The sequence below is a fragment of the Fragaria vesca genome, linkage group LG5, assembly GCF_000184155.1.
Source record: "Fragaria vesca subsp. vesca linkage group LG5, FraVesHawaii_1.0, whole genome shotgun sequence".
Taxonomy (NCBI): domain Eukaryota; kingdom Viridiplantae; phylum Streptophyta; class Magnoliopsida; order Rosales; family Rosaceae; genus Fragaria; species Fragaria vesca.
Genome location: NC_020495.1, coordinates 5,105,658 through 5,129,791, shown reverse-complemented (window position 1 = coordinate 5,129,791; position 24,134 = coordinate 5,105,658). Strand labels below are relative to the sequence as shown.

General features: G+C 40.1%; 1 protein-coding gene and 1 pseudogene across 1 annotated transcript; one reads left to right on the top strand and one right to left on the bottom strand.

Moving 5' to 3' along the window:
- Positions 1–79: 79 nt before the first annotated feature.
- On the bottom strand, positions 80–8,521 carry LOC101304094. The gene is made up of 13 exons (XM_004299066.1): positions 8,206–8,521; positions 7,145–7,969; positions 6,289–6,430; positions 6,149–6,203; positions 5,477–5,590; positions 5,281–5,377; positions 5,049–5,115; positions 4,746–4,805; positions 3,910–4,525; positions 2,986–3,452; positions 2,293–2,513; positions 1,674–1,758; positions 80–669 (listed from the first exon to the last, which is right to left on the bottom strand). Exons 2-13 carry the CDS (start codon positions 7,936–7,938, stop codon positions 595–597), a joined length of 2,793 nt encoding a protein of 930 aa, XP_004299114.1. The 5' UTR covers positions 7,939–7,969; positions 8,206–8,521; the 3' UTR covers positions 80–594.
- Positions 8,522–14,238: 5,717 nt separating this feature from the next.
- LOC101302080 lies at positions 14,239–18,846 on the top strand (annotated as a pseudogene).
- Positions 18,847–24,134: the final 5,288 nt, after the last annotated feature.

The window sequence follows — 24,134 nt, the reverse complement described above, 5'->3', positions numbered from 1 at the left end:
GTAGCCAAGAGAATATATTCCAGAATTTTGAGCTATACTTGCAGTTAAAATAATGGGAAGATACCGAGACAACTAAAGTAGAGAATTTAGGCTCAATGTATAATGATCATAATACATGACATACCTTCCTAACAGATTTTTCCTTCAGCGCCAGCAATATAAAAAATTTACCAACAATACTATATAGAAATCACAGGTGAGGCACACAAATTAAGCCATCAGAACCGTACATTGATGGCTAATTCTACTCATTCACACCCGCAATGTAGAGTCCTGAACCAGAGACAGACTTCAGGGCGTCAATATTCGGGCTGTGAGTGCCCATTCAGAAGAATGACTCAGATGAAATGAAATTCTTGGACAGCAAATAGAATAACCCTGCTCAAGACATAGTTTTCTGTGGACTAAGAGTATCAGAAACTGAAACCAACATTTATTTTTTCTTGTACTGTCAAACACTCGAAACCTACCTTCAATTTTTCTCCATAGACCTTTGTCGAAAATGAAGCTTATTTACAGCCAGTAGAAGAGTAGATGTGGAGATTTCCCAAGCCATCAAAACTTCAGCCACCTTGCGAATTATCAATAAATACTTCAAGTTTTTGGCTTCTTAGAAGTGCCGGAACTTTCAGACTCATCTTTGCGCTTGATCCCCAGAAAATGTTCGACCTGCGAAATTAACAAAAAGTTAATTCTATTTATTAAAAATATCAAGTCCTGCAAGAGAAATTTTAAATACACACCCCTAATCTCTTAATACACACCCTTATTATTTTATGTTTCTATTGAGATTTTATAGGTAAGCTAAATGACCAAAACATACATCTATTATTAAAAAAAAAAATCACGCTAGAAGTATTCTTTTCAACGTCTTCTACCCTAAAATAGTCGAAAGCACGTCTTCTTCCATAACCCAAATTCTTCTTCACAATTCATTTTGGGTTTTTTTTTTTTTTTTTTTGATCCGTATCTAGTCTTTTAGTTTGATTTTACAGTATTCATTATTGTCAAGTCTATATCTTATCAGCTTTAGTTGATCTTGTAGATCATATTGCAAGTACTGCTATTTTTATCATGACATGTTTTATTGAATAATTAGCTATTTATGTTAAATAGCTACTGTACTTCTACACTTGTACTAGTTTGTGAATTTTGAAAACTTGTATTGGTGATTTGGAGTTGGGATATAATAATAATCATTTGATTATAAATTGAACGATGATAACCACAAATTTCTAGCAAAAATTAGACGAAATAATATGTAAAAAGAGGTACCAAATAGTAAATATATATTAATTATATTAAATAACGGAATATTTCATAAATTCAGGGCATTTTAGGCAGTTTGGGATGTGTATTAAGTATAATACTGAAATGAAAAACTTGATAGGTGGTGTATTAAGAGATTAGGGGTGTGTATTTAAAATTTCTCGTCCTGCAAACATATCTTGGAGAGAAAAACATAGTACATAACTGCATATAAAACTGATGAAGTGTGAAAACATTTCAAGATGATTAGAAGAAAAGGCTACATCCAACAGAAGTACAGAACTAATAAGCACAAGCTCTCAGAAAGGGAAGTTTCTATATTCATTCCCAAACACTGTTGCAAGGGGGTTGATTATGCATATCATGAAATTATGGCAAAGAAATATTTATGACAATCAACTCACCTTTCTGTCACCAAGCATAGGTGTCAAGCCCCCTGGGAGATCCTTCTCCACAGTAGCAAAACCACTTCTGGGATCACTAGTTTGCCTGACAACAAGAGAATAAATGAGGGAACCATATCCAAGTTGAGAATATGTCAGATAAATTGTACAAAAGTTGAGATAGGAAAGCCTACAGCGCACCTCATATTTCTTTATTCCAATTCAAATCAACACATTTGGAAGTCTTAATACATTTGATGTTCTTATCAGCAGTATATTAATTTTTATTTTTATATGTAACATTTTGATTATTATTCAATTTTCATCATAATTTTTTCCATTAACATCAGTATATAAACCAATCTAGCTAACAGTGACCCTGCAAATGATATCCAAAATCAAGTTAAACAATAATGTAGATAACGAAATGTCATAGCCTAACTCGGTATAATGCAACCCTTAACAATAATTATTGCTAAAGTAAAAATATAGACTAGTCAGATTCCATAGCCTATTCCATATGTTGTCATGCTATTTATGCAACCCACCCCTTATTACCTTCAGTCATCATAAAAAGGTCTACAACAGTACCTAAACTTAAAATGGAACAGTGAAGTGACATAAATTGTCAAATACATACCCTGGTTTGACATGGCCGCTGAGAACAAGATAGGGTGTTTGTAACCGAGCTTGAGTTTCCCTCATCCTCTCCACAGAGTGGGATGGTGTATCTGAGCTCTTCATCTGCTTCAACTTGAGCTCTTCATGGTATTGCTTCATGCGCTTTTCTTGCTTCATTTTTCCAGGTCCCTTCCCATGGAATGAATGAGAAAGTACCCGAAAGGCTTCCTTTGGTGTCAACTGATAAAAAGAAGCAAAAAAGTCAGCAGAGCAGATATAATACAAGAACATTATTTAAACCATATGTCAGAAAGCCCTTGTCATCATCTACAAAGCATGTTTATTATTTTCTGCCCCACACTTTAAGGAATTACAATGCAAAACCTACAGTTTCACTCCGGAATAGCACAAGAAAATTTAATTGACCATGGATAATAGAAGTCACTGATAATGCAAAAGAAAATATTAGAAACGAAAACACTCCGAACCCACTTTGCAGACCCACCCTGACTCAAAATTCAGGGCCGCATGCTATACATTCCCCTACAAGGCTCTTGAAGAAATCACTCTTCCACCCAAAATTTAGTCCATGGAACATAGATTATATACAATCTGACTGTGGGTAACTAATGACCACATGCACTTCAGTGTAACAATGTTATATGATGTAAACATAGCAGCACTATAAAAGGAATCAGACACGAGTACTTACAGTTCGCCCAAATTCGTCAGTTCTCTCAATGTGAATATCTTTTTCCTGATAGACTTTAGGTGGACGCATCTCCTTTTGATGGCCTGATGAGCGAGTTTCCTTTTGTTCATCCTTTCTCCGACGCAATGTATGGGTCTCCTTTGGCTCCTCATCATCATCTACAATGCCTAAGAGTTTGCTCTTCTTCTTATCCATGTTCCTACCACCCCACTCAATACCTTCTTTGAGATTACCTCGCTCTTTAAGCAGTTTTAGCACACCTGATAAGCCTTTCCCGACTGCAACTTCATGGATAGTTTCATCTGGAACTATCTCCTCCTTATCATCAGTAGCAGATTGTGCTTTGTTCTCTTCAATTTCGTTAACTTCAGTCCAACCACTAGGCTCGGCCATTTCTACGTCAGCAGAAGGTTTTGGTTCTTCATCTTCTTGCATAAACACATCTTCACTTTCAGGCTGGTGGGATTCTGAGAAAAGAGAACATGTCATTTTTTAAACTATGCATGCTACCAAAGACCTGGACAAACCTTAACAAACTAAACATGCAATTGTTATCTAGCAGCGAGATATCTAGAATTTACAAGGGTTTGAAAGACCACATTTATAGCTTGCAGAAGATCCAAGCACAAGTTGGTACACCGTGAAAAAGAAAGTGCACAAAAGTAAATATCAAGTTGGCATGTGAAAACCAGACAAAAGAAAAAAAAAAAACACATGACAGCACTCCAAGGGAAAATGGTGAGTACTAATACTGAATCAAGTGAAATAGGAAAACGGCCACAAGCTGGCAATAAGATACTGGTGATAATGACGCATCATGCCTAAATTCATAGAGAGCATTCACACACTCAGCCAATTAAGTAACTAACTCACATTAGTCTAAGATAGCTCATAAAACAAAACAATAACATCAAAAGAATATACCTTCACCAAGCTGTAGGCTCAAGACAAATTCTTCCATCTCTGTGAACACAACCTTGTTTTCCTGTGACTGTCCAGCTGACGAGGATTGATCATCTGTAGTTGTGCTGCTTGCGGCTGCAGTGGCAAGGCGAGCAATTGCATTTGGACCGGAAGTCATCTCCTCCTGTTTCTTTTTTAGAGCTATCTTCCTAGATCTCTCTAAGGCTTTATCAATTTCATCATAATCATCAGCGAAGTAAGGAGTTTCATCTTCATCTGCCTTGACAGAAAGAGTGTCCTGTCGCAATGCTTTAGATGCCTCATTTGCTCTATCTTTAGCTAACTGGTATGCACTATTTCTCTTCTCAGCTTCCAATCTTTCTTGCTCCTCTCTAGTGCCCTGCCTGTTTGCATCCTTCCTGGAACCGAGGTCCGCAGCACCCAGCCCTGCAGAGATGGCTTCAGCTTCAAGGGCATCTAGATCTAGCTTCTCCTTCTTCCTGAAGGTTTTCTTCTTCTTGGGTTTCTTTAATTGCAGCATTTCTTCATTAGTATAGTAGTCAGATATGATCTTCCCAGACATATTGAGATCTTCAGAGCGAACTTTCGTGGAACCACCTTGTAGCCTCTTACGTAGCTAGCAAAAATAAATACCATTATGATTATTCTTTTGGCTATAATATCACATGATAATCTCCTGCTAATTGGAGTATAAAATTAAACAAATCCATGCACCAAAGAAACCAAAGGTGACGAGAATAAAACTTGAGAGAATACCATATAAATCACTTAAGAAAGTGCTCGTATCATACTCTAAATTTTATTACCACATATTAGTATAAGTAATAAGACGGTACCTCTTCAAGTTTCTTCTCTGCTTCACCAGTAAAGCGTCCTCTTGCATCAAGTGTTAACCCCTGAAAAGAAACATAAATTTACATATTAAGGGACAACATTTCAACAGTGTGTATAAGGGGCGGGCAGTCGAATTGGCAACCACCACACACCCCCCCCCCCCCTCTCTCTCTCCTTTTAGAACAAGACTCTAGGAGAGGGTGTGGCCTGTGAAAAAAGGGGGACTTCAATCTCCTATGTAAATGAATGAGTTAGAACTAGGCTGCAAAAACTAAAAGTGAGAGAAACAAACAAGAAATCCTCACCTCATCTGCAGCAGGATCATCATATTGTGGAAGCATTTTCTTCTCTACAGTAGGATCATCATTAAACCTGATACACACAAAGATACATACAAGTAATCAATAATCCTCAGCGTGGTGAAAAAATATTTAAGCAAATGTGGTAGTAGATTAACTAAGCACAAGACAATGTCACACAATAAATAAGTTAATATCTGCATATTTATGTAAGAATAGCAGGCTATGGCCAACATACTTATCAGCATAAATTCCTGTTTTTTTCTTTGCTGCCTTGTAGGCGTCATCTCGCTGCTTCTGCTCGCCAAGTTCCACATTCTCAAGCATATCAACATCTGTTACATTAAAACAAAAAACTCTAATAAATAAAAACATGTGATGGTTTTAAATGGGACCCTGCCCTCAAAAGATCAAGTAATCCCATGCTACTTTACCTTCATTAATGTCACCATCAGCAAGAATCTTCTGATCTTTGAGTGTTAAAACAACTGCGCCACCTTCTATCACTTTATCGATGCCATGAAGAACTTTAACCCCAGCTAGATTATCTGCAAACACATTGAGCAACTTGAGAAATCAAAAACCCAAAATGAACTCGAAGACCATAACAGTTATTCAGCATCGATGGTATTTTGTGAGTTTTGACCTCCATAAGCAACTCAGAGGAGGTAGCCTTAGGTTAAGAATGAAATAGTTCTTGTAAATCCCCTATTGCTGTCTTCTTCATTTATTCTGCTCTACTGCCCAAACTTGCATTGTCTTTATATCTTCCCCTAATTATTTAAATTATTTACGTTCATTCTGGTAATCAATACACTACCACTACTGGGTCCCATAAGTTAAAATAATGGCTAGACATTCGGACAAGTATTTATAATGAAGCCCTTCTATATAGTTGGTAATTTGGCATAAAAATAAATAAATAAATAAATAAAAAAGCAACACCTATAAGACTACAATCTGAATGTTCATTATGTCTTTAATATAGCCCTACCTGTATGCACAAACCTAATAAGACGCTAAAAGACCAAAAATTCAATGCCCAATCTGCCATCAGGCTGTTATTAAGAAAATTTAAAGAATCTTCAAATAACAATAAAACTTACGAGTCATATCATGAGCTGCCTTCTCATCTTCACTTTCTTCTTCACCAACATTGTCCTGAGAAATTCACAATATGAATGGTAAGCTTAATATCAACAACTGTTGAAACATGATAATGTAAAGTAAACAGTATCCAACTAACCTGTTCCTCAAAGATCTTTGAAAGCTGCAAAGCTTTCTCTTTTTCAGCCTTCCTTTTCTCCTCAAGCTTACGACTCCTATTAACCCATGCTAAAACCTCAGGAATGTCTTCACTTTTCTTCTTTAACCTCTCTTCCTTCGTTCTGAACAAAAAGCAAAACAGTAAGAAATAGTCACGCAATGCATCAATTGTCCTGAAAAGAAATGTTCCATACAGCTGTATACAATAGGATATTATGTAATAACATCCACCTTTAACATGCATTTGTTGAGTGTTCAGACCCAATACATAAAGTAAGCAGCTAAAGTTCAAATAAAAGAAGCTAATCCAGGCAAAGATTGGAAGAATGAACTATAGTTACAACCAGCATTTACTTCCACCACAGGCCAACTTTGCAACTCGAATAACACCATGATATTTTCAATCAAAAATCAAAAGATGACATCATGTAAATTTACAAAATCAATGCCAGTTGCTTCCCAGTAGAACAATGCTCAAATGCTGCAATTATCTCTCTCTTCAACTAATGTAAACCTTAAACTATCCAGACTATGTAATTCTTTTAAAAGAGATAAACCAACTCGAGAACAATGGATATCTATATGAAAATTGTTACAAAACGAGCACATTTGTTTTTGACAATTTACCTTTTAATTAACATCATGTAAGCATATTATTCAAATAGAATTTCAACTACAAGTTCAGGGTGTACGTGGATTCAGTCTAAAGAGCATGGTATAAATCCCACATTTTACATTAGCAGGACCAAAAAATACATATTATATATGTTTCCTTAGTGTCTTACAGAAGAACATATGGTAATCAATATAGAACTTGATAACATAAATGTACTTACTTCAGGATGCGTTCTTCAAGCTCGGATGCTGACAAATGTGCCCCACCTGACAAACCCTCTGCATTCTGTTCATTAGCAGCATCACAGGAGATCTTAATGTCCTTATCCCTGTTATCCTCATCATTAAGCTTAGCACTCTCATCCCTCTCCCCAATCTTGTTAGACTCATAAGCATCCACGCTTCTCCTGCTCTGTCTATCTCTTGATTTATCCTTATCTTGATCTGCCTCCCTCTCCTTTTCCCTATATTTATCTTTCCCCTTCTCCCTACCTGTATCCTTCAAGCTTTCCCTCCCCTTCTCCCGCTCTTTATGTTTTTCCCTCTCCTTTTCTCTTTCTTTTTCTTTTGCCCTATCTCTTTCCCTATCCCTAGTCTTCTCTTTCGCCCTCTCCTTATCTCGTCCTTTATCACCATCCTTCTCTACCTCTCTATCCTTCCCTCGATCCTTTCTGTCTTTCTCTCGATCATAATCCCTATCCCTCACCTTACTATCTCTACTCCTATCCTTATACCGCTCATCTCTATCATCCTTCCTTCTTTCCTTAGACACACGATCCTTCTCCAAATCTTTCGATTCTTTCTCTCTTTCCTTCGCAACATCATCACCACCACTTCTCCTCGACCTATCCCGGTCCTTACTCCTCCCATCCTTCTCCTCCCCTCGGCTACTCTTCTTCCTGTCCTTACTCCTATGCCTGCTCCCATTCTCCTCCATATCATCAGAATTTCCATCCTCCCACTGCTCCCTCACCGGAGAGTCGTCCCGATCATATCTCTCCCTCTCCACATCCATTCGGAACACTCGAAACTACGAAACTCCAACCCTGCAATTACCACATAGTAAAAGAAATCAAAACAACTATACAGCATACACAGCTGCAAAGCAGCTTCCAGTAAATTTTACAAGCTGATAACCATCAAATTGCGTCTTATTTTACTTATAATTCTCGATAAGGAACCAGAAAAAGATCATATATAACATACATTGAAGGATTGGAAACCCTAACTCAGCTATGAACAAAGAAGAATCAAAGAAGAAACTGATAGGGTGATGCAATACCTTACGAGAGGTTTTCAGTGTCGCTGTAAGCGATGGTTGATTGTGATTGGTGCAGGTACGAGTGGAATTCGTTTGAGATTGACGATTAGTTCAGGGAACGAGGAAAGCAAGAGCAAGAAGAAGAAGAGTGCGGAACCGGATTTCGAATGCAATTGAGTTGCCCTAATTTGGGAACGAAACGAATTGAGGACAGGTGTTTATGTGATGGGAAGAAATAGTGGGCGAAGGCGGTGAAGAGATTTTGGGTCTGGGTTTCCGGTGCGACGATGAGTTAAACGAACAAAGCTTTTTCTGTTGAACGAATTTACATTCCTATCCTTGATAATGTCTAGATTATCTTTTAGATATCTATCCCTGATTTACAGAGATTCTCTATGTAATGCTTGTATAAAAGTCAATCTATCAATGAATGAGTAGACTTTTATTCTCGTATTTTTATACTCTACAACACGTTATCAGACTTGGTGCCCTAACCAAGAGATAATAGGCCAACCATCCCGCAAACCCTAAAAACCTTTGAAAATCCAAACTTTTCCCGAAACCGTAATCTGCCCATTTTGTCTTTCCCGATTTCTGGCCGGATTTTCTTCTATCCACGGCCGGAATTTCATATCCACAGAAAACCCTCAACGTCTCGGTTCCAACCCTACCGGTCTCACCCCGAGAACCGACCGGAAAATTCCTGAACCGACTGCCGCCACCAACCACTAGTTCACCACCTTCCCGTGCTCCGATCGACCTGATTTCTGGACAACAATTTCCTCTTCCAGTGGTGCTTCTCCTGTCAAAATTTCAACTCCAAACTCGAAGCAAAAGTAGGTGAAAAGTTGTTTCTCCTCTCGGCAGCCTCTAGAAACCAAAGATTTCAAGATTGCTCGTCTTCCAAGGAAAGCCAGAAAGGTTCCCAACCCTCGGTCGAAGCCTGCAATCGACTCAAACTCATCAGAGGTAAATTTTTAATTAAGGTTACTGCTTTCCGAATTTCAGTTCATAGTTCGGGTTTAGTAGCCTTTTCCATCTATCCCCTCTCTATGACGGGATTGGGATTTTAGGGGGGGGGAATAGGGTTTGAGAGTTTTGTTGGGGCTCCCATCCTCTATTAAACTTTGTGACTGCGACATACGCATCACCATATATTTGCGACTGCGATTACGCGTCGTTGCGACAGCTATGAGCGTCGCCTATAAGGGAAGAATCGATTGTGACTGCGATTACGTGTCACCTCCTTTTATTTGCATCGATTTTATGACCACATCATTTGTTCACTAATTCCAATCCCCTTGTCTTTTGTAGATGACTGCGCCTCCAAGGCTTGAGTTTGAGATCCTCGATGTACGAGGCAATAATTACCTCCAATGGGCATCCGATGTTACACGATTGTTCGTCAGAAAAGGATTTACTTCCACTATTTTTCCTCCTGATGGCCCAGATGTGGTTCCTAGTGAGATGATCAAAGCCCCATCCCTCATGTTCCCGAGGCGCCATATCCATAAGGAATTGAAGATGCAATATCTGATGATAATGGATCCCAAAGAACTATGGGACGACTTGAAGCTCCGCTTTGATTACGTACATGATGTACAGTTTCCAGCGTTGCCAGTAGGATGGCAAGCCATCTGCCAACTTCTATTACATTCAACTCAGCTCAATGGTCTTCCTTGCTTTCATTGCGGCTCTAATGCCCATATGCACGAAGATTGTCGTGTCAGCGAGGATGCTAGAGATACTTACAAAAGACACAGGCAATTTTTTGGCTCAAGAAGCTAATCTTTCTGGGGAAGATGACCTTGGTGCTGAGCCTTCCACCAATCTCACCATAACATGACCTTGCTTTCATGCGTATTTGGATGCTGTGGATTTTGATTAAACTCTTTTGATTAGATGTTTTTTCTTGCTATTTTCTGTTTGGCACTTGTTTAGCCACAATTATTTTCGACTTTTCAGTCAGTTTTTATGGAATTAGACATCCTTTGATGTATTTTTCAGTTGGCATTAATAAAATCTCTCTTTTATGTTCAAATGTGTTGAATGGATTGAGAATTTTATTCCCTTATGATTGGTTTGAATTGCACAAAGCTAAAACGCTTCATTACATGGCAAACATGCTAAATCCACATGTGTTTGTGGTCCTTGAATTGGTTATGATATAAAGAATGGAAAAACATGAAAACAATTACGAAAAATCAACGAAAATACGCCAAGGTAGCAAGCTGCCGTGTATTGGCAGTGTTGCAGTGCCCTTAAGGCGCCCCTAAGCGTCCCTGATGCACGCTAGGCAGCTGCCTGAGCCCCTATAAGGGCCCTTGCCGCATCATGTCGAGCCCTAGTGCCGGGTGTGAGCCCTAAAGGGCCCCTGCCGCAAGCTGCCAAGACCTATCGCACATCTGTGTCGGCAGCGTGCCCCTAATGAGCCCCTGCCGAGCCCATGCCGACAGTAGGGCCCCTGCCGCGCCCCTGCTCGTCACTAGGTGCCACTAAGCTTCGTTGAGCCCCGGCCGCGCCCCTACCGCACCCCTGTGCGCTGCTGCACGCCGACCGAGCCCCAGACAAGCCCCTGCGCGCCCCTGCCATGCCGCGCCGCAATACAATGCCCCTGACCGCGCCCCAGCGTGTCCCGCGCGCGGACAGGCCCTCGGCCGTGCCCTACCACGCGCTGCCGCGTTGCCACGCGTGCTAAGCGCGCTGCCAAGTCCCTGTGAGCCCCTAGCGGGCCCTTGTTGTTTGTCAGCGCTGCAAGTGCACTACTAGCGCACTTTTGGTGCTGCTGCCGAGCCTCTAGACCGGCCACATGCTATGACTTCATGAAAGTGATTTACATGTCGTGTAATTGCACTCATTCGGGTTCCAACTTGGTTAATTCCCGATTAACCCCTATGTGTTTCATTAGAGTGTTCGCCTTGTCTTGATCCAAGACTAATTAATTTCACATATTTGTGTAGATGTCTCGTGGCGAAATTGAGTGTCTAGCTGACAATTGGACTACCCACACTATTCTGAGGAATAGGCTGTTATTTATGGACTTTGTGCCTCACATATCCTCAATGACAACCATGATTGCTTCCTCGCCTTTGATTCAAGGCAAAGGCAATGCGCAGTTCTTGTTGCCAAATGGCACAATGATACATGTCACTGACGCGCTCTACGCGCCTAAGTGGTGGAGGCAAAACCTGCATCAAATAAACCCTTTTTATCATCAGTAGCATAAGGTAAATAAGGGTATCGTATAGGGCCGGGGATTGAGGGTACCTTACAAAACAAAGCGTTAGTAAAACATAACTAATATTAACAAGTAATAAAATCTTTAAACAATTTACAAAAGTAGCTACTGTTTCTAATGAACAGCAGTTGAAAACCTAATTAAAAACCTAACCCATACTACTCAGAAAAATACAAAAATTTATAGAGATATATTAGACACACAGAGGAACAACTGTACAAATTTTCAGGGGAATCGAAGATTGTTTGGTACGAAAATAAAATAAAAGAAAACAGGGAACAGAAGAGTGACGAAAATCCTAAACTAAAAAGAAACAAAAACCTAAGCTATTATATACATGTGATCGTCTCTTTGCACACAAGAAAACACTTAATCAGATTCATATAATCAAGTAGCTATATAATTTCAACCCTAACAACCTAAATCATGCATATGGAGAAACGAATCAAATTCCAGGGTTCAAGTAATTTACCGACGCGGACTTAACTACTTAAAACCCTTCTAACTTCTCATAGATATGTACCGACGCGGACTTCATATCTAAAATAGATCAAAGGAAAAACTTGAACATGTTAGAATGCAATTCACCGACGCGAACTCCAAAAACATCCTAGCATGCAACCTATAACTCCTTACCATTCTAGTTCATGTTTACCGACGCGGACTTAACACAAACAATGACACATATTGATTAAGAACAAGTCATAAGTTGTCAATCACACATAAACACAATTTAGATCATCAAAAGCATCATCAATTACACAAACAACTCAAGTGTACAGATCTGATTTTCATGATCATAAGAACAAACTCAATCAAAAATCCAACTCATGAACACAAACGAATAAGAGAGATGGAAATAAACTAAAGTAATTGAATAGATAATAAAAGAAAACATTAGGTCTGAGTTTAGATTACACTTTGAGTATTGAAACAAGGAACTACGCCGAGGATTACAAAGGAGAAGGCACGGCAAGAGAAATCCTAAAACTAGGGTTTGTGTTTGGAGAAGAATTTCTGAAGGAGAAGAACGACTTTATTTCTCTGCGGCAAAGAGCGACCCCTTTTCACATCTCCAACTCCTCATACATATAGAGAACATATGAACAGCTGCTATTAGGGTTAGAGAACCTTTAATTTTCGTCCATGGGCTCGCCGTTGTGGTCTGGGCCTTCAAATTGAAGTTCCAGTCCAAATCAGAAATTCAGGCAGACTGACCTTCAGTTAGTCAAACGGTTATAACTTCTTCTCCAAAATAGCTATTGACAATCCGCGAAAAGTTCTGGAAACTAGACTCTTCTAGCTTTCCGTTGATATAAGGCTTATCTCCTAGATCATTGTGAGCTGATCACAATAAGCTGTCGAAGTTGACTGACTATTCCTAGCAGATTTTCTGATTTCTTTCCTTGCGCCATATGGACTTCTCTTCCTTCAAGATTTCTCCTCTTTTGCTTCTTTTGTGCTCCTCGGCTTTATTTGCAACCTAAAACACAAACTAAGTTAAAATCAATATTATTAAAGGAATTACATAGCTAAATAGGGTCGGCAATACATTAAGAACGTTGCATAAAATACACATATCACTAAGCCTAATCGAACCTTGCTATCATTTAGGGACATTCGTGCCAACGGATTTCACCTGGAAACGTTCGAAGAGAATGGACAAGAATTTTTGTTTATCACCTCTAATGACTACGGCCATAAACGCATCTTAAAGAAGCTCAAGAGTCAATCAAGTGGGTTGTATCAGACATCAGGATTATCGAATCCTATGCTATTTCTCTCAGTTTTTGCAACTCTGACATTTACAAGCTTTGGCATGACCGTTTGGGACATCCCGGACGTGACATGATGATCCGAATTCTCAAGAATTCACATGGACATCCATTTTTCCGAGCATTGAAGCGTGTTGGAGCTTCTCCTTCCACCGAAATAGATGATGCGGCCATGCATGATGCACCTGCCATAGGCTCGGCCTCCAAGGCCATTGTCGAGACTCCAAATGCCTCTATGGCTATCTCTAACGCTCACCGCTTGTTTTGCAAAACTTGTTCATTAGCCAAATTAACTGTAAGACCATCTTTTGCTAGTGATTCTAAACAAAACATTCCATCCTACAAAGAATCCAAGGTGATATTTGTGGACCTATCAAACCAGAGTGCAGACCATTTCGATATTTTATGGTTTTGGTTGATGCATCAACGCATTGGTCACACGTTGCTTTGCTATCCACAAGAAACGTTGCATTTGCTAAACTCCTAGCTCAAATTATTAAGCTTCGGGCTCATCACCCTGATCATCCAATCAAGTCTATTCGATTGGACAATGCTGGAGAGTTTACGTCTAAGTCTTTTGACGACTATTGCATGTCTATCGGGATTGAAGTCGAACATCCCATACCCCATGTGTTCACAAAACGGTCTTGCAGAAGCTACAATTAAGCGCTTACAATTGATTGCACGGGCCTTGATGATGCACACCAACTTGCCTGTTTCTGCCTAGGGTTATGCAATTTTGCATGTAGCTGCACTTATTCGTTTTAGACCCACTGCAGCCCAACCATTAGTGTGTACCAGTTGGTAACTGGATATGAGCCTGACATTTCACACTTACGCATATTTGGTTGCGCGGTTTATGTGTCTATTATGCCTCTATTGCGTACTAAGATGGGTCCTCAAAGACGATTAGGTATTTATGTTGGCTATTAACATCCTACGATTGTCCGCTATTTAGAACCTTTGACAGGAGATCTATTTACTACGAGATTCGCAGATTGTCGCTTTAACGAGACATTCTTCCCGCCGTTAGGGGGAGACATGACCGTTTCCGTTCCAATTGAACGTCGAGAATTAACGTGGTCTGACCCCACTATGTCTAGTTATGATCCCTGCACTTTTGACAATGATTTAGAAGTTCAGCGTATTCTCGATCTTGGTAGAGTTACAGATTCAATGCCTGACTCATTTACCGATATCGCGAAAGTGACGAGATCAATTATACCTACTGCAAGGTTAAAAGTCCCCACAAGAGAGACTTTACCGACCACACCCGGGCTTATTAATGGCGTCTTGGACGCACCGGACGCTCATGGTGGCGGTGTGGTCGCGGCCTCGGCTCCCACCAGGAAGAGGGGGAGACCTGTTGGTTCAGTAGATACTGTGCCACGCAAAAGGCGTGACAATAAGGCACAAAATGATCCACTCATTATCAACACTGTGAATCCTTCACATGAGATTGTCTTTGACTATAGTTATGTCTAAGAATCAATGTTAGCATATCCAGGGGACGCCTCGGATCCAATGTTGATGTTAGAGAACAAAGAAATCTCACTAATGTTTACCGATGCGCACGGTATGATGGAAAGAAGTTCCATGACTATTGATGATGCTTTTGCTTATTCTGTTCCGTCACTCAAGTGATTATCAACGACGATGAGATTGAACAACGCTCCATTGCAGAATGTCAACGTCAAGTAGATTGGCTAAAATGGGAAGCAATCCAGGTTGAACTAGACTCTCTAACGAAAAAGCAAGTTTTCGGTCCGGTAGTGGTATGCCCACCGAATGTGAAGCCTGTTGGACATAAATGAATATTTGTTCGAAAGCGGAATGAGAAACATGAAGTCATGCGCTATAAAGCGTGACTTGTGGTGCAAAGATTTTCTCAACGCCCTGGAGTTAACTATGAGGAGACATATTGTCCCGTTATGGACGTCATTACATTACCTTTCGCTACTTAGTTAGTTTGGTAGTGTCCGAAAAACTGAGGATGCAGCTTATGTATGTGGTTACTGCATATATCTATAGGGATCTTGATTCAGAGATATATATGAAGGTGTCTGGTGGACTTTCACTACCCAAACCAAGTGACTTTAAACCACGGAGTGCCTATGCAATAAAGTTGCGGCGTTCATTATATGGATTGAAACAATCCGGACGAATGTGGTATAATCGTCTAAATGACTACTTGATTGGGAAGAGATATAAAAATGACAATCTTTGCCCATGCGTGTTCATTAAAAGAACAAGTATCGGATTTGCTATAGTAGCTGTCTATGTTGATGACATGAATATCATCGGTAATCTCAAGGAAATTGATGAGACCGTGACCTACTTGAAATCCGAGTTTGAGATGAAGGATCTTGGGAAAACTCGATTTTGCCTAGGCTTAGAGCTAGAGCATCGAGAGACTGGAATATTGATTCATCAGTCAGCTTATGTCTAAAAGATGCTCAGGCGCTTTAATATGGACAAAGCTCACCCACTTGGGACTCCCATGGTCACGCGAAGTCTGGATATCAAAAAGGACCCATTCCGTCCTAAAGAGGAGGATGAGGAGGTCCTTGGAGCAAAAATTCAATACCTAAGCGCTATCGGAGCTTTATTATATACTTGGCTCAATGCACAAGACCAAACATTGTATTCTCAGTAAACTTGTTAGCTAAGTTTAGCTCTGCGCCAACGCAACGTCATTAGACTGGTATTAAGCACATCTTCAGGTACTTGAAGGGTTCAATTGATTTGGGCTTGTTTTTTCCTTACAAAATCGAAGTTGAGAACATGAATGTTGATGTTTCAATTGAAGATTACATTGCAGGTAGTTTGGCCGAGCCCCTAAGGGCCCCTGCCATGTCGGGCAATAGCTTGGCAGCGCAAGGCAGAGCCCAGCGCACCCCTGCCGAGCCCTTGTCGAGCTTGCCGCATGCCTGAGTGCATTTGCCGCGCCCCTGCACGTGCAGTGCTACAGCCGAGCCCCTGCCGCGTACGGCTGAGCCTTTACAGGGCCCCTACGCGTCCTCGAGGGCTTCCAATGCCGCAATTGAGCAGATTTTGGCTCCCAACCAACATCAGGCTTCCAAAGCTCCTTCTAGCTCAAAATTGACGCAATACGGTATTGTCCCCTATTCCGAAATACCGAATAATGTGTTAGTTTTGCTAATGCTGGGTATCTCTCTGACCCACACAAAGGACATTCCCAAACTGGTCATGTGTTCACCATTTGGACTACGGCGATTTCTTGAAAATCTACCAAGCAAACTCTTGTTGCTACTTCCTCGAATCATTCAGAGATTATTGCACTACATGAAGTAGTCAAAGAATGTGTTTGGCTTCTCTCTGTAATAGCTCATATTCGAGAGTCTAGTGGGTTGACATCTACCACTGATGCACCAACTTGTATCTATGAAGACAATGCGGCATGCATTGAACAATGAAGTTGGGATTCATCAAGGGTGATAATACTAAGCATATCTCGCTTAAGTTCTTCTACAATCAGCAACAGCAACTGTTTTTAAATATCCAAGTGAACCAAGTGAGTTCCGAGGATAATGTAGCAGATTTGTTCACCAAGTCTCTACCCAAATCTACTCTGGAGAAGCATGTGAAAAGTATTGGTATGCGTCGCTTATCTGAACTCCATAAATAATTTAATTATCAGGGGAGTTGATTGTGTAGACATCAGGGGTAGTCTACGTCACATGTTTTTCATTCAAGTTGTAGTTGGCGTGTTATGCTCTTTTTTCCTTCGACCAAGTCTTTTGTTTTTACCTAAGAGATTTTTGTTTTACTTGACAAAGTTTTTACCGAGGCAACGTTCATGCACCATGTGATTCTGGTACGTGACACAAGGGGAGTGTTGAAGGAATTTACATTCCTATCCTTGATGAGGTGTCTTGACCGAATCTTCTCCTTATTAGACGATAATATCTCTTAAATATATATCCCTGATTTACAGAGATTCTCTATGTAATGCCTATATATAAAGGCCAATCTATCAATGAATGAGTAGACATTTATTCTCGTATTTTCATCCTCTATAACATTTTCGAGTTTTTCACTTTTTAACCTCTCTTCTTTTCTTCGACTCTCTCTCTCCTTTCTTTTTTATTTTATTTTTTAAGTGAATTTTTTTATGTGAGCAAAATTTTAGAAATGAGGAAAGCTATGTCTACTCTCATTTGGTCTAGTGGCACAAGTCTTCCTTTGTATATGAGAGGTCATGAGTCGACTTATAACAGACCTGGACGACAGGAGTTTAGGGCAGCTAGTCGGTGGCTTTGCCTTACAGGTTGGCGGTGGGGGTTTGAGAGATGGTGGTTATTCATTTGTGCGAGTTGAGGAATTGTTAGAAGACTTAATCGTAGGGTTGGGCAGAAACCGACCGAAAGCGACAAAACCGACCGAACCGAACCGCTAAAGCAGTTCGGTGACCGAACCGAAAAAAAACAGTTTGGAAAACTTGTGTTTTCGACCCGCACCGGATTTTTCCGGTTCGAATGCGGTTTGCTGTTCTGCACCGCCTGAATTTAACTGCACCGCATCGCTTGTATTAATACAATTAATAAATAATATTTTTATTCTAAAATAATCATATCTTAAGTGTTTGTCAAATTCTCATTGGTTAAAAAAGGGTTTCAAGTAGGATCTACCGCATCTGATTCTGTCAATATAGAAAAACCTAGCATAGTCTCATATAAAAGAGAGGTCGCAGTAGACCTTTTTCACGCCTCCAGTCTCCCATCGCTTTTGAGTTTCAACTCAGTGTCCCGTCCCTTTGTTACTCTCATCTCCCGTCAAACCCATATGGACCCAGTATGACTCTGCTGCCATTTTCACTCTTCTTGTTTGGTTTAGTTGTATACGTATATGTATGCTTCAATTGTGCTTCAGTTTCAGTTTTGATTTAGTTTATTTCTTAATTTGCTTAAGTTAGTTCGTTGTTTGGTTTCGTTTATGATTCTATTTCAATTGTATCATTGGTTTCATTGTTCACAGATCTAATATATACATATGTATGATTTGATTTCAATTTTGCTTCAGTTTATTACTTTATCTGCTCTAGTTTTTTCTTTGGTTCAGTTTATTTGCTTCAGTTCATTATTTAATTACTTTCTTTGCTTCAGTTTAATGGTATATATATTAATTTGTATGCTTAAGTTAGTTCGTTGTTTGGTTTCTTTTATGATTCTATTTCAATTGCATCATTGGTTTCATTGTTCACAAATCTAATATATACATATGTATGATTTGATTTCAGTTCTGCTTCAGTTTAGTACTTTATCTGCTCTAGTTTTTTTGGTTCATTTTATATGCTTCAGTTTATCTATTATTTACTTTCTTTGCTTCAGTTTAATTGTTTATATATTAATTTGTTTGCTTCAGATTATTTGTTGGGTTGATGACTTGATGGATTAATGCTAAATAGCTAATATCTAATTTTTATTTCAATGTCAGGGTGCATCGCAAACTGCCAATGCAACGCCAACTGGGTCAAGTATGGCAACAACTCCTACTGTCACCAGTTTGTCCGCATCACCAGCTGTGGCTATGCCTCCTCCTGCTGCCCCTAGCCCTTCACCTTCTACTAAACCTGCCCCAATCAGTGAAGCTGAGTGCGTGAAGAGGAAGAACCAGTCTGAAGTATGAGACCATTTTGTCAAGTTGACAAATCCTGATGGTACCAAGCTAGCGAAACCGAGAGCGAAGTGCAAGTATTGTCCTCAGACTTATGCTTCACACTCCAAATCAAATGGGACAACAACCATGAGGAGTATATGCTCTATCAATGCAAGAAGTGCCCAACATACATCCCCTCTAAACGGTAGAAACATCTTTCTTTTGAGACTCCTGAACAAGGGGGTAAGTTGCTTGCTAGGGCTTGGGATCCTATCGAATGTAAGAGAGCTTATGCAAAGATGATAGTGAGGGATGAGCTTCCTTTCAGCCATGTTGAGGGGGAAGGGTTTATACAGTTCATGAAGATTGCATGCCCAAAGTGTGATCCTCCTTCTCGGAGGGCAATCTATAGAGATATTTAGGATATCTACCAACTTGAGAAGGAAAAGATTCGTGAGTTTCTAGCTAGGAACAATAAGATGGTCTCTCTTACTATTGATTCCTGGACTTCAGTCCAGAATGTCAATTACCTTGTCTTAACAGCTCATTTCATAGATGAGACTTGGGCAATGCACAAGAGAATAATGAACTTCTCTGTTATTGAGAATCACAAGGGGAGGACTATAGGGAAATTGGTGGAGCCTTGCTTGATTGAATGGGGTATTGAGAGGGTTTTCAGTATCGCAGTTGACAATGCATCGAGTAATCAAGTTGCAATTGAGTATCTGAAGGAAAAGATTGGGAACTGGAAGCCGTTAGGGTTGGATGGGAAACTTCTACATGTTAGATGTTGCTGCCATGTCTTAAATCTTATTGTGAAGGATGGGATGGAAGAGCTTAATTCCTCCATCGATGCAATTCGGAATGCTGTTAAGTTTATTAGGAGTTCACCTGCTAGGCTGGAGAAATTAAGGAAGTGTGCATCTTGGGAGAAGGTTGAACACAAGGGGGGTATTGTGCCTTTGGATGTATGCACAAGGTGGAATTCCACTTATTTCATTTTGGACATAGCAGTGAAGTATAGGCAGGCTTTTGTGAGGTTGGAAGATGAGGACCAGCAATATGAAACCTATTTTCAGGAAAGGGTTGGAGGTGGAAAAAGGGTTGGACAGCCCAAAAATGAAGATTGGGAGAAGGCTGCTAGATTGGTAAAGCATCTGAAGATCTTTTATGAGGCGACTCTGGATTTTAGCGACACTAAAGTGGTTACCTCAAATCAGCCTGTTGTGTGGATGGCTACTATTCTTGCAGAGTTGGAGAAATGCAGCCGAAGTGCAGATCAACTGATGTTTAACATTAGGGCATCCATGAAAAAGAAGTTCGACAAGTACTGGTCAAGTTTAGGGGACATGAACCTTGTTTTCCTGCTTTCTGTGGTGTTGGATCCAAGATACAAATTATTGTATCTTGAGTTCTATTTTCCTTTGGTTGGCATAGACAGCAGCTTGGTACCTGTTATGATTGATGAAGTGAAGACTCAGCTGTTGCATTTATACTTCGAGTATGCAGCTTTTGACCCTGTGGCTGCACAAGCATCGGCTGATGTCACACAACCTTCTGCTCACTCAATTTCTATTGCTGTAAAGGAGGATTCTCATGCTGCATCATTAAACAAGTTCTTAATGCTTAGGAAGCAGAAAGATGTGGTTGAGATAAGGAACGAAGTCGACAAATATTTGCTTGAAGCTGCTGAAGACCCTGCCAATACAAAATTTCAAGTTTTAGACTGGTGGAAGGAGAACTCCCCTAGGTATCCAATTCTGTCTCAAATTGCTAAAGATGTCTTTGCAGTTCCTGTTTCAACAGTTGCTTCAAAGGCTGCCTTCAGCTTAGGAAAAAGAGTCGTCGACCCATTCAGAGCGTCATTGACTCCAAGGACAATTGAGGGCCTGGTTTGTCTCAATGATTGGTTAAGGGGTGGTGCTTTTAATGAATACAAAGAGCCTACAAAGAATGAGATGGAGCTTTATGGTGAGCTTGAAAAGCTTGAATCAGGTAATTTCTCTCATTTACGATTTTTATTGAGTTTCTGACTTTGTTCAACTTATATTTTTTCATTTAGGCAGTTTGTGACTTTGTTTTCTGTTTGAAATAGAATCTGTTGTTACTCAACTCCCTGACAATGAGGAATGAACTTGCACCATAACAAAGTAGCATAAGCCAAGATGCTGCTGGATGGGATTAATGTTGCTGCTGAAGGGTTCTTATTTTACTTTTTTCAATTTTCATTCAAGTTTGAGATAACTTTCATTTGAACAAGTTATGGTTGTGTTTGGAACAATTTCAATTTGGTTGTAATAGCTTTAATATTCTGGTTTCTGGATTTTTGGTTTTTGAACTATTTGAATTCAGATTTGAACTTTGAACGATTTTGGTTTGATACCTAGTTACCTACTGTTTTGATTCTGGTTTGGTTGCTATATGTTCTTATTGTGAACAGGTTTAGATTCTAGTGGATTGTAGTTATTATGAATTACGGATTGTGGTTATAAACTTATAATTTGAACAGGTCGTGAACAATTTGTTCAATTTTGATGTTTTGATATAAAGATGAACATTGAACAGGTTAAGTTTTATAACTATTCAAGTCTGTGGATAAAGCCCATTATAAAACGGGTTTAAACCGAAACCGACCCGGGCCGAACTGAAAATTCGGTGACCCGGTTTATTCGGCCCATACAGAAAAAAGCAGTAGTCGACCCAAAAAAATGTCAACCCGACCAATCCGAGTCAAATCCGGTTTTGGTCCAAAACCGACCTGGACAGACCCGCGCCCAGCCCTACTTAATCGTAATGTACTGTGCTCCGGTGGAAGATTGCAGCGTCGGTCAAGAGCGACTGGACAAGCCACTTCGGGATAGGGTGAGCGATAGAGCGGCGGTGCGTAGTGATAGGGGAAACGTGGCGGCAATGGCCTCTGCCTGGATTGCTTACCTGATCTGGGACGGGTTGCCCTGCCCCTCTTTGTTATGGATATTGAAGGGTGGTGGCGATGCTTCCTGGGTCATGATTGGTGGTGCTCCTTGAACGGCATCGACGTTGGTGGCGGATCTGTGATCAATTTGCAAGAGTCTTGGGTCGGTCTATGGGTGGCTTGATCCTTGAGATCCAATGGATGAGCGGGCTTGGGTCTTTTTGGGCTTAGGTCTAGGTTTTAGGTTTTTTTTTTTTTTTTTTTTTTTTTTTTCTAATTTTGGGTTTCTGACTTTTTTTTGTTTTCTTTTGTTGGTTTTTAGTTGTCCCTTCTCCTTAAGCGAGGGTTTAGAGTTTTGGTAGGTTGGTGTCGTTGTGTTGTGTCATTGGGTGTGTCATGGTTATGGTGTCATGTCGAAGGACTATTTTAACGTCGGTCATTTATTATTGTCAATGTAATAAGGAGGTTGCATGTGCATATATGCTGACAATTTTGGCATATAGTATTTGAAAGGGTTGGTTCTTCTTGAGTGTGCCTGTAAGTGTGTATCAAGGCTTCTGGATTAGGTTTAATTAGGTAACCATTTTCAGTTCTTGTCCACTATAATCACTGATTTAGATAAGGAGGAGAGTGGGGAATTTATGTCTAGAAATCTCATGGTCGTAATGTTTGATTATATAATATATAAAGTTTCTTCGAAAAAAAATTACTTGGGTGGTGTTAGTACAAATAGGCATGACTCATCGAAAACAATAAGTGACATCAACAAAGGGATGAAAAATTTAGTTAGAATATAAGTTAGATGTTTCAATTGATTTTCTAAAGTCCCTTTTTGTATAGGGGCTATGACAATCTACGATATCTACCATGTACATTACTTGGATTCAATTCCTTACCAAACCTCAAGCGAAATACCTTATATCACCATTTCAGTGAGTTGATCTGTTTTTATATTCTCAGCTTCTTATTATGTCAAATTACCACACAACAAAAATACTAAAGAGTCATCAGTTGATACGCACTGATCTCTGCCCTGACCATTTTTCCTCGGTTGCACGTACCAAGATTAAACTAGCTAGGCTAAGGCACAATTTAGTGTGGTTGTTTGGCTTCAAATCCGCTAGGATCAGTCAACAATCTCTTTTGTTGATGTGTAATCGTGTCATCACCGTGGGGTGCGAGCAATCGATGGTGTGCGCTGTAACCTAGCTTCTCGTCAAGCGAATCTGGACCACCTCCTTCTCTTGGTTCTATCTTGCCTAACCAGTATTGGGACTTTGGTTGTGATATCTTGAGTACAACTAATCGATATTCAACCACATGACTGAAAAGTGCAACTATTGGGAAGTACGGGAAACATGAGGGGTTTGCTAAGTCGTTATCTTACCTTTGTTGATATGTTTGTCGATGCTAACTTCTCACCTTAGCTTCGGTTTTGGTCTTCGATTATATGTTTGTTAATTAATTAAATACAACTGTTTGCAAATGCATGAAACGATAGAGCTTAACTGTACCCAAATTTATACTAGAAGTGATACATCCTTACAAAGAGATAAACCCTCATGGCATCATGTACCAAAACCGCTAATATATATGTTAAGGTAACTTTCCATGACATTGACAACAAGAAAACACCCACGTTAATATCAATTGTCCCGGGAGATGACACCAAAATCACAACACACCCACTCGACCAACGACACTAACCCGATCAAGACCCCAAACACTTGCTCAAAAAGAAGGGACGACTAAACCCAACCAAAACCAAATTAAATGAACTAAGGAAAACTTATAAAACCAAAACAGAAATTAAAAACCCAGACCTAGGCCGAAGTCGGCCGAATGAAAACCCAGGCGTACCACATGCATCTAGGCCCAATATGATAAAAGGGATACCATCCCCCTTCCATGGCCCCATTTCAACGACATCATCTTCGCTCCATCACCATAGTCATCGCTCCACCACCTGCGTTGGACCTGCATCAACTCTCTTGCCTCAACGAACCATTGTAGGGCTATCCTCTTTAGCATAACACGTAGGAGAAAATATACTTTACTAACTTTAGGTTGTCTATGTTAATCATCACACCATGCCAATCCCATCCATGTAATCATCCAGCGCCCCTTTCGATCGTCACATGATACCGCTTTAACTGTACAAGGATCCACTTCCGATCTGAACCCACGCTTTGGCCACACGCAGCCCCTAAAGCAACTCCTTACACCAAGTGAGGTACGTAGAGAATAGGCCTTTCGTCACTGCCTCCAATCGATCAAATGTCTGACATTGTTCACCACGTACACATCGACAAGGATGGAAGCCACCATCGATGGGGAGACGCCACTAGATAAGAACAAAGAAACCTTTTGTATTTTTTGAAACCTAGGGCTCTCTCTCTCTCTC

Excerpts from the sequence above, each read along its gene's own strand:
- LOC101304094 (XM_004299066.1), bottom strand. The coding sequence starts at position 7,938 with ATGGATGTGGAGAGGGAGAGATATGATCGGGACGACTCTCCGGTGAGG. Across the intron at positions 5,116-5,280 it reads ACAGGAATTTATGCTGATAA|GTTTAATGATGATCCTACTG; the intron begins GTATGTTGGCCA and ends TGTGTGTATCAG. Across the intron at positions 4,806-5,048 it reads ATGATCCTGCTGCAGATGAG|GGGTTAACACTTGATGCAAG; the intron begins GTGAGGATTTCT and ends GTTTCTTTTCAG.